Raw genomic sequence first — 11,227 nt, 5'->3', positions numbered from 1 at the left:
AAATATAACGTCAAAGTACCTTTAAAAGATAAAACAAAAATTAAGTTATTACTTTTTTTTATGGTTAAAAAACATTAGTCTTAAACTCTCCCCTTTGCAACAATAAACGTTTTCTGGAAAAAAGTGATTGTGTTACATCATGTGTAATTCTACCTGCCTTATTATTATTAAGATAAACAGATAATAAATACCAACTAAAAACAATTTAATAATATCTGCAAGTAACACTTTCAACAAATAGTGTGGCCTGGTAGAGTAGAATCCTTTGGACTGCTTTGAAAACTCTCTGACTTCAACATTTTAAAACATAAACCCAGTGATTTACAAATATACAGAGAAAAATTTATAGAAACCTACTGATTAAATTAATAAATGCCCTATAATATTAGTTGAACAGCTTGATATCAATAATAAACCAAAAATTATAATGTTGTAGAAAATAATATTGTTGCTCACTCTAAAATCATCAGTGTTCTTGATGTCCAGGGTAAATTTTGGATGAACCAAAAGTGATTAATTTTTATAAGTGCTGGCCTAGGACCTGTCACTAAAGGTCTTATTTTTCAAGCTAGTAATTTAACTTGAAATAATTGAAGTTTGGATTTTGATTTTTGGACACTAAAAAGTTTGGTAAAGTTTGTTTAGTTTAAAACAAGAATTCTGGAAAAAGCATTTAAATCATAACAATTTTTATTAAAACGTGCTCATATCAATTTGTTAAAATATTTTTGTACTTGAATTTTGTGTAATAAACACCTACCTTTTTAAGTACATCTTTAACAAACCTTTTTAATAAGAAATATCTAAAATTTACAAAGTACTTTAATTTAAGATATATACAGAAAATAAATAGTCAATTTTTGATAATGCTGTTTACCAATATATGTTCTTAAATAGAAATTATAACTCAAACATATTTAAAAGAATAAATATTATATAACATTATTAAATAACAGTAATTGTTACTAACATATAAAGATGCAAAGGTGTCAATTTTCTCTGGAAAAACCTAGATATTTATACTTTTTGAAGAAAAAGGGATATTAAACAATTTGTATACATACAATACTGAGTTTTGATAAACAAGAATTTTTTATATTACACAATAAAAAATTACTCATTTTCTTAATTTTATTTATCATAAAACACATTTTAAGTAGCATTACAGTATTTTTCAGTAAATTTATACTAATATGAACTTCTTTTAATCTAAATTTAATTTTCTACTAATAAGAGACAAAAAAAAACTTGTCTTATATAAAAACATAGACAAAATTAAAAAACCTTAGCAGAAATTTTTTAATAGCCAGCAGCCACCATAAGATGATGTTGTAATACACTAATGAATAAAAACTCTTGCTAAAATTCTTTGTTTATTCATTAGATAATTTTTCAGGTTGTTATATTTAGTTTCTATTATTTGAAATTGTGTTTTTATCTTTGGACTAATTATTGGAAATTTTTCATTATAAATAACTTGAATATTGTTCATCAAATTGTTTTAATAAAAAGCATCTAGTGATTCCATATTTCTTAGAATTCTAACAAAAACTTTGTATGGTTTCAAACTTTGTATGGTTTTAAAACTAGTTAAGTTTTTTTTTCTATTGTTAGTATAAAACAACACAGTAATGGAAATGTAAGTATCAGAAAAAAAAAACTTACAAAATTTTTAATAATTTAGTATTTTATTATAATGTTTAAATAGTTTAAAAACAAAAGTTAATAATTTGTACATGAATTACTTTTTATGATTGGTAAAGTAAAAAAACTGAACAATATTTTTGTTGTAGCATAACAATAAAAATTTAAAAAATAAATTATGAACATAAAATTTAATTTAAGTTTTTGTTTTAGTTATAAACGGATTTAATAAATATTAACAAACATAAAAGACTTAAATCTTAATAGAAAATGAAAAAAAGTCCAGTAAAAATGATAAAAAAAAGTTTAACATTTGTTTCTATGTATAAGAGTTTAAGAATATTTAAAAAAAGATAAAAGTTAATTTTTGATTATAGTCTAAATCAGGGTTTATAAATTTATTTTTATAACCTCCTATTTTTCAGAAAATTAAAAATATTGCCCCTACTATTACAAACCCCAGAGTATCTAATGTAAGTTTCAAATTTATTGTGTATATATATACACCTTATGGCCCTTTTGCAGCTCATCAATCCTCAATGAGGCCATATGGATCACTTTATGAAACCTTGGTCTAGATTTTCCATTTTTTGTTTGCCTCTTTATTTATTAACATTTTTTTTCTTTATAGCTTGAAAACAATTACAAATACTTGTAACAATTAACAGTTTTATGAAATATGAAAATTATGTCTAATTATAAAAGTTATTTGGAGTGTGATGCTGATCCCTCAGATCATTTAAAAAAGAATTCATTATTGTATAATTCAATGATGGCAAATCTAGATACTGACACAGATTTTCCTGAAATTATAATTGATGGAATGGATTGTGACCAAGTTCATGCTCAAGTAATGTTTAATACATCTTTAATTTATGATTTTTACTGTGTACCAATTTACTGATCTATTAAAGTTATAGTCATACTTATTTTAGTAATGTACTGAGTATCTATTTCATTGCAGTAATGAAATAGTTTAAAAAACTTATAAATCTTGGGTGATTTAATTCTTTTTTAAATATAAACATCTTGTGATATAAAACCTTTAATTTTAAACTATAAGTTTAACTTAAAGATTTAATTTTTCTGAAATCAAATACTTTATTTAGTTTTGAAGTATAGTCAGATGTTCAAAAAGTTTTTGATACAAATATAGATAGCTTAAATATTGTATCTTCAACTTTTTTACAAATAAAATATTTATTAAAAAACTATCTTGTGATAGATTTTTAAAAGCTAGGGACTTAAAATTTTAAAAATGTGTTTTACATTATTAAAAGCAAATTTTGATTAGGTATATAAAAATTTAGAAAACTTGATAAAGTTGTTCAAAATCTATAGAAATAGACATGTTTTTAATATATTTTTTTTACTTATCTAGTTTGCTTCTTCTATAACGTATTTAAAAAAAATTCCGTCTATGATTACATATAAAAAAGTCCTATAAAGTCAATAGAGCAGCTGGTAGCATGGTAAAAAAACTTCTAAAACAATCTGTAGAAAGAATACCTTAACACCCCAACAAACTATTCCCAGTTGAATTTTTTCCAAAATAGTTAATAAACTAATTAAAAAAAATTTAGACCAGTATAAACAACTTTTCTTAATTTTTAATTGAAATAGTATTAATTTAAAATTATTATCCTATTTTAATATTTTTTTTACAGATTGATTTGATTGGAGACGAAATTGCAAACAATGAAAGCTCTGAAGATGAAAGCTGTGACGATTCTGATGTAATGGTAGAGTTTGAAGACAAAGTCATAATTCCTGATACTACAAAAAAAGTCTTGTCTGAAGTTACGAGCTCAGAAGAAGAAAAATTGTCTGAAGAAGAGGAAAATTCATCTGCTGAAGAAGAAAATTCATCTGCAGAAGAAGAAAGCTCATCTGAAGAAGAAGAAGAAGAAAGTTCCTCAAATAATCAAAACTTAAAGGTATCTAAATTCTTATTACTAGTTTTCAAAGTTTTAATGTTTGAATTTGATCAATGAGAACAAAGTTCTTTACACACATTATTTTAAGTTGAAATATAATTATTTTAAATTTTTAGTAATTTATTGAAAAAATTAAATTATAACTAGTAGTATTGGTTTTTAATAATAAAATAAACTGCAGTTTATGGAATAATAAAAACCTGTTTATTAATAAGAAATTCTAAGAAAATAGCTATTCTAACCAGATCAATAATTTTTCAAATAAATATATCACACTACAGTGCCTAGACGCACACTTTAAAATACCGGCTTTATATTATCTAAAAGATTAGATGTTATTAAAAATAACAAAAAACTTTAAAAACTACTGATGACTAGTTTTAAATTTGAAAAAAAAAAGGTTTTTACCTTGAAAAGTACAAAAACAAAGGTACTAAAAACTATATTATATCTACTAACAAATAAAAAGTTTGATCTATATTTAAAAAATAATTTTGTATGTAATAGTTTTCAAAAAAGCCTTTAAAGTATATAAAGTGTATTACTCTTTTAAATTAAAGTAGAAAGTATATGAAATATGTTTTAAATAGTTTTTATTTAAATCTTATTTTTGTTGTATTTAGTTATATAATTAAAAAAAAAAAACCTTTTTTTTGAAAAGCTAGTAATTGTCAGTTTTTAAACGTCATCAATCTACTAGGAAAATAAAAAAGAAAAGAATAATTGCGACGAAGCACCAAAAGATAACTTTTATACTGGTAAAGAAATTTCTTTTGACCAAATTGATAGGGAAATAGCTGCGCAAGAAGCAAATGATGGAAACAATGATGATGTAGATATAGATTATTTCGGTGATATTCAAACAGGTTCTATTTTTTGTGATTTACACAAATAAAAGCTAAAGTATAAAGTAGTCCAACATATCTCACTTTACCTAATATAAAATAAAATAGAATAAATACAATTTTTACAATTATAAAAAGACGATGAAGATGATGAGGAGGATGATGATGAAGAAGATGAAGAATTTTTTTCGCAAGTAGAAGATTCTGAAGAAGACAATGAAGTTTTGTCGCAGGTAGAAGACTCTGAAGATGATTCAGAAATTGAAGTTGAGAAAAACAAGTCTAAAAAAAGTGTCACCTTCAAAAAAAATCTAACTCCAGGTTTTTAAAAATGATGTTTAGAAACAAAAAACAACTAAATATAATACATGTTTTTACTCAGTAAACTAACAAACAACGTTCTATCCGTCAAGTAGATATATTTCCAAAAGTTTTAGTATAAGCAACAAAATAGGCATTTAGTTCCATTTTAAAAACTTGATCAAATTAGTTTGATTGGAGTAAGAACTGATGTTAAATAATTAAATACTTTGCCACATCTTTACTTTTGATCCTTTTTCCTTTTTATTTGAAAACAAAAGTATAATCTATCCCGTGAAATATTTTGATTGTTAGATCTTTCACTTTTTTAGTACTGCCAGTTTGTGTTATACAATAACGGAATTTATCTGTTAAATTAAGCTACAAATATTTTAATTTTTTAAGACTAATAATAATAAAGCAATTGTACACATTATTTAGAAATAGTAAGATTAGTATTTTGTTGTACCTAAATATAAAACTAAAATTTATATATAAGTTTCCTTGTTTGTCTATTAAAAATTAAAATAGTTGGTTTTTTAAAGTATATCTATTTATACAACTAGTTTCATAACTTTGACAGTTGTAGTACTTTCTTGTATTTTCATCAGTATAATATTGTAAGTCGGATTTTTAAACTTATTGCTTTGGTTTTTGTATTCAGTGTTTTTTCATAAAACTTCATAATTAAATAAAACTGAGTGTTTCTAAAGTTGCGAAGAAAACTTTCTAAAAGTATGCAACAATTAAGACTTTTTGTAGATTTTAATTAAAACAAAAATCTAGACATTACTTTTTATTTTGTATCCGTAAAGTATTGTACTTTTGTATTCCTTAAATTAATAGTTGTATGTGTTTTTTATATAAAAAAACAATCTTAAAAATGAAAAACAATTACATATTTTTAAATTTGTTATTGGAACTGCTTGATATTTTGAGATTTGTTTTACAGTTAGTGTTTAATTTTGTCAAAGGATCTTCACGAAATAACAAGTTTTTAAAAGTCTGTTTAACAAACATCAATTTAACAGGTTAATTCCATTTTAATGTTTCTCATAACAGCTAAAAATGCTTAAATTAATAATTCTTAAAGTAATTTAAAACAAACAAAAAAAAAATCAATAAAAAAGCAGATGATTCCGAAGAAGAGGACGAGGAAGGAAAATGGAAGGAGCCGGAGAAATCGTGGCAGATGAAGGGTGAGGTGAGTGCGGGTCAGCGTGGATACAACACCCTGCTGGAAGAAAATCTCGAGATCGCTTCCACCGCCAGGCCCGCCCCCGAATACACCGACGAGATGACCAAAAGTTTAGAAGACATTTTCAAGAAAATAATACTTGAATCGGTAATTTTTGTTGTGTGTTTGTTTCAAAATCAGAAATGTGTTTTCTTTTTTTTATTAGTTTTGTTTATAAATTTGTCTGCTTTAAATATAATGTTGCTTGTCTTAGGCTTTTGACAACACCGTCAGAAAGATAAAGGACACAAGAGATCCTCTGAATTACAAAAATAAAGTTGAACTGAACCATAAAAAGTCAGAAAAGTCTCTTGCACAAATTTATGAAGATGAAAAGTTGGGCCAACTTAACAAAGTAAGTTACAAGGTTGAACATTTATGAGAAAAAAGGTATTACTAACTGCTTTTATTATCTATTCAGCTTTTAAATATTGTTATAAATTCATTTTAAGTAAATTAACATTTTAGAAAATTATCTTTCTTACTTAGTAAAATACACCATACACTTTTTAAGGGATTAGAAGAAGATCAAGAGGATCCGCGTCACGTGAAAATAAAGAATGATCTGAAAAATTTGTTTAAAATGCTCGATGCCATGACAGACAATAATTATAAACCAGCTATACCAGATCCAGTTATAAAAGTTTTGCTTAATAAAAACTTGTATAAAAGTACCTGTAGAACTAAGCTTAGAAATTTTAAAACATATGGTCTATTAAATTTTAACAGCTTATTTTAACAACAAAGTTATTATTTTGCTTTTTAAGTACTTTATATCAAATAACAAGTTGATAAACAATAACTGTAACCTGAAAGTCTAACTTACAGAAACTTTAATTTAGTTATAGTAGATGATATATGTTATTGTAAATCATTTCTACTGTTTTTTATTTTTGTTATCACCGCTAAACAACTTTATTTCAAGTAAAAAGAAAAACATAAATTTTTGGAATACATTGCTATGTTTCATGATTATACAGCAGCAAAGCAACGTAATTGAAAATACAAATGATAAAAAACAATGCTATATTTCAATTATTATTCTTAAAGATGAGTGATAAATTAGTCTTGCTATCCGATTTTTAAGAAGAGTAAATGCGCCGAATTTCATTACTAATTTTATTCAAACAAATTACGACCAATTAACTTTGACGCAGGTAAAAACTCAATTGAGTTCAATTCAAATGGAAGATGTTGCTCCTGTCACGACAGCCGCTCACAACGTGCTCGCTCCAGAGGAAATTCAGCGGAAGAAGGTCGAACTGGTGGCTGATGAGGAGAGAAACTTGCAGGATAAGAAGAGGGATCGAAGAAAGAAGAAGAACAAGCAACGCGTAAGTTTTATATCATCTGTGAAAAATGACTCTTTAAAGTTTGTATAGTTTATTAAGTTTTTATTATTGAAGATCTGTAAAGATGATAAATACGATGCAATGAGCTACATAACTTTTGAGCTACACAATCATTTGCAGTTGTATGATTATATTTTCGGTAAGTATAGTATAAAACAGTATTTAAAAGAAGCTGTTTTGTTTTGTTGACTAGTTTTTTGTTGCTATGAAATTACAAAAAAAGAAAAAAACTTTTATATTTAAACTTTTAGGTAATAAGTTAAATAAATAACTGACAAAATAATTAGGTAGTATGTAACTATTTATCAACATTGCTGATATTATTTTTTTAGGCAATGGCCATAAAAAGGGAAAAGAAGACTGAAGCATTGGCACTTACCGGTGACCAGAAAGCACTGAAACTGCAAGCTGAGCAACAATTGATCAAGAAATCTAAAATGCCTGGAAGTAATGTTGAGATTATTCAGGTAAGTTGATTCATTTATAGAAGCATATAAATTTTATCTAAATAAATTTATGGTTTAATATGTAACAATTTATTTTACTCATAATATATTTAACAATCTATTTAGAGAGATCAGCTATTGTTATAAGAAGTATATGATTTACAAAAAATTGTAATTTATTTCTTTTTTATTTTTTTAAATTGACTTTGACTGTTACAAAACAATTTAAATGAAGTTATGTTTATTTTTATGCTTGTACTCAACCATTCACAGGGTGATGACAAGAAATCTAGAAAAACTTCAACGGCTTTTTTTAATAAGTTTCAGGACCTAAATGAATCCCAAGCTAAGAAAAGGAGAATAGAATAATTTTATTTAATTGTATCACTACTATACACTTATTCTAGATAATTAGAAAATTTTAAAATTAGTTTAATAGAAAATTGCTCATTGTATGATTTTTAAATAATTCATTTAGGCTTTTTATTTAACATTTGATGTTTTATAGCTTTTTAAGCTTAATAATAACTCTCTATAATATTATCGAATGTGTTTCTAATAAAATTGTGTTTTAAAGGTTTGCTTTTAACTTATAAAACTTTTTTTATTGTGTATCTAAAATATATTTCTAGTTTTGTTTGTATTTTTCCAAGGTTTATAAATTAGGTAATATTAATTGTTTAACTTTCTAACTGTTTTTTCAATACTTACTATACATAATACATATTTAATGGCTAAATTGTTTTATTATTATTGATAAAAATTGAATTCTTAACTATTTATAAGCTAACATTTTCTCTTTAAATTTAAGTTTAAAAATTTTATAGGAAGCTCCTATCGTTTAATGGGATAATTTAACTATAAATCAGGATTAATACACGTCAGGTTAAATTATTTTTTTAAACATTTTGGAAAAACATTATTTTTTATCACTTCAATCACCTTTAAATTTATGATTAAAAAAACATTTTTGAGTAGACTATAAAATTGTGAGTCTCTTCCTTAATAAGTATTTGCTTATGTAGCCTTAATTTTATTAAGCTAGTTGCCGATATTGGCCTGATTTCAGAACTTTATAATATTATATAGGCCTGTATAATATTTTGAAATTAAAAAAAAAATGAGAATTAGTTTTATTTTTGAGTAAATAATGTTATTGTTAATTTTCTTTCAAATAAACATTGATTGTTGTGAACTTAAACTTTCAAAAATTAAAGCAACAATGGCAAGATTTTAGAATTTGTCTGTACAGATGCAAAACAGTCTTTGAGTTTTTCAAATAAGTTTGAGGATCAAATTTTTTTTAGTATATCCTTACAAGGTATGTATTTTTCAAGTGTTACATTCAGAATTTCTTTGTAAAGAGGGGATTCTAATAAAATTTATTTTTGCTGTAGTTTAAGTTATCATAAAATATAAATATTGTGTGAGCAAACACTCTTAAAGTAAGTTTTTTATCATTTCTGTAGCATTTGCATGACAATTTAAGTTCCGACAGCTCAATGATATTTTTAGGGGAGTATTTAATTGAACAATAAAAAAAAAGTACTACTAATAAACTAGGCTATCACAATTAAACTTATAGACTACATAGTTTAATTTGCTAATAATTCCAATTGGGCAGTCAGCTAACCAACAAAGGATAGGGAAAATTTCAGTTTAGGCTCTGAGGCATGTCAGTTTAAAATTAAAAAAAAAAGTATAGAAAACCTGATAGGTAAAATAAAATTATTGATTAACTAGACAATTTATAAAGATTACAAATTTTAAATATTATTTACTAATCAAAAAAATTTATAAAAAGCAAAAAAAAATATTTGTTTAGTTTGTTTGACTATCTGTTTTATTTACTTATAACTCAAAAATTCCAGTTCAGTTTAAGGGTAAAACTGTTGTTTTCAATAAAATAGGTTTGCTTAAAAACCAATTTGTATAGGCAATGATCAAAAGGTTGAGGTTTAAAAATATATAAATAATTTTGTGTACTTCCTTAAGTTTAAAAACTATCTAATAAAGAAAAAAACTTGAAAGCTGATCAGTACAAAACTTATTTTTTAATTTGATTAAACTATCATGTACAAAGTTTACAGTTAATTAACTTATAGGAAAAAAAAATTATACTTAGCTTTTCATCCGGAAAAACAAAACTTAAATGTCTTAAGATGTTTCCTTTTGGTATAATTGAAATCATTTTAAGAATAATCTAAGTGTTCGATATTAATGTTGAAGTAAAATATTTTTAGAAGTTTATGTTTTTTATCATAATTCATTGGCATCGTACAGGCTGGATTCGGTCCAATAAGAAATATATGGCCTGAGGCGTGTTTTTAGCATGAAAACAACTTAAAATATCTGAAAATTTGAGGTTTTAAGAAAAACAATTAAAAAAGTTAAGTAGTGCTTGTTAATAGTTTATTTTATTACAATGCAATGTTGTTTTTATAGTAAATTTTAAAGCAGCCTTTGGAGACATTCTCTAGTAAACCTGGCCGTGCAATTTTTTATCATCCCAGAGTTATATGAAATATAAGTTTTAGTGATATAATAGTATATTCTACTATTCTTTAACATTTTGTATATATTTAATGATTATTTTCTTTTACTTTACAACTCAATTAGTTTTGCGATCATATACATAAAAAGTCACAATAATAACTACAAAAATATTTTACATTTTAATAAGTTGATAAAAGGTCGACTTAAAATAAGTTCTTTAAATAAAACTTCCAATATGTACTGTCACAAACTAGGATACTTTTTATATTATTAACTTCCGACTAAACTTGGTAAAAAGCAGTGTTGTTTTTACTTATGCATGAAATCATTAACATAAAACAAACAAAAGTTTATACGATTCAGTGCTTAATTAGAACTTTCGTTTAAAAATTATCTTATAAGACATATTTCTGTTAAATATAATAAACCATCTATTTCAATTTTCTGCTAGTTAAAAAGAGTTTCTTATTAGTTTTTATATAGTTTAGTAACTGTTAACAATTGTAGCAGTTGCTTTGAGAATTTTTTTTAGATTAAGGAATATTTTAATAAAAAGAATGTTTCTAAACAGCTATGGTAAATAAGTTATGGTGAAATATAATTATAAGTACTTTGAATAAATTTTAGATAGTCATGTACAATAAACAAAGAAAAAAGTTAGATGCTATATTATTGAATCAGAAATAAGCGTGATTGCACCAGAATATTTCTTAGATATATAGTATAGCAAGAGTTTTTTTAAAAATTATTTCTAGGTAATAATGCTAAGAGTAACATCTATAAGAATTTAAGGCTAGTTATATTATGGTAACATCTTAAAATCCTTATCTTAACATAGTTATCGCTAACATGCAAAATAAAACTGCGTTTAGTACAATAGAAAATAAAAAAATTAATAAGTAAAAATAAAGCTATTCTAAAGAATAACTTGTTAGAGCTTGAAGGTGAAAGTACAATGTTGAATAAAAAA

The 11,227-nt window shown here is 24.5% G+C and overlaps 1 protein-coding gene across 4 annotated transcripts; it reads left to right on the top strand.

Moving 5' to 3' along the window:
• The first annotated feature begins 2,325 nt into the window (after positions 1-2,325).
• LOC145845003 (uncharacterized) lies at positions 2,326-8,325 on the top strand. Of its 4 annotated transcripts, XR_014370307.1 has the most exons (11): positions 2,326-2,494; positions 3,312-3,581; positions 4,282-4,447; positions 4,565-4,747; positions 5,857-6,071; positions 6,178-6,318; positions 6,478-6,606; positions 7,121-7,297; positions 7,370-7,454; positions 7,648-7,782; positions 8,035-8,325. XR_014370307.1 is itself a non-coding variant. In XM_082952433.1 (10 exons), the coding sequence occupies exons 1-10, from the start codon at positions 2,333-2,335 to the stop codon at positions 8,128-8,130; spliced, it is 1,671 nt and encodes a 556-aa protein (XP_082808559.1). In that variant the 5' UTR covers positions 2,326-2,332; the 3' UTR covers positions 8,131-8,325. The 4 variants fall into 4 exon arrangements, 3 of the variants coding, with proteins under 3 accessions (XP_082808559.1, XP_082808566.1, XP_082808551.1); XM_082952433.1 differs by lacking the exon at positions 7,370-7,454 and having other exon boundaries at positions 5,860-6,071; XM_082952440.1 differs by lacking the exon at positions 7,370-7,454 and having other exon boundaries at positions 6,478-6,597.
• Positions 8,326-11,227: the final 2,902 nt, after the last annotated feature.

The sequence above is a fragment of the Thalia democratica genome, chromosome 1 (assembly GCF_965202585.1).
Source record: "Thalia democratica chromosome 1, ktThaDemo2.hap1.1, whole genome shotgun sequence".
Taxonomy (NCBI): Eukaryota; Metazoa; Chordata; class Thaliacea; order Salpida; family Salpidae; genus Thalia; species Thalia democratica.
This window is presented reverse-complemented; position numbering and strand designations above follow the sequence as displayed.

What these genes read in the sequence shown, in the direction of transcription:
- LOC145845003 (XM_082952425.1), top strand. Translation starts at nt 2,333, where the DNA reads ATGTCTAATTATAAAAGTTATTTGGAGTGTGATGCTGATCCCTCAGAT. An exon ending in AGAAAATAATACTTGAATCG is followed by an intron (nt 6,072 to 6,177) that starts GTAATTTTTGTT and finishes TGCTTGTCTTAG; the next exon opens with GCTTTTGACAACACCGTCAG. An exon ending in AGTTGGGCCAACTTAACAAA is followed by an intron (nt 6,319 to 6,477) that starts GTAAGTTACAAG and finishes ACACTTTTTAAG; the next exon opens with GGATTAGAAGAAGATCAAGA.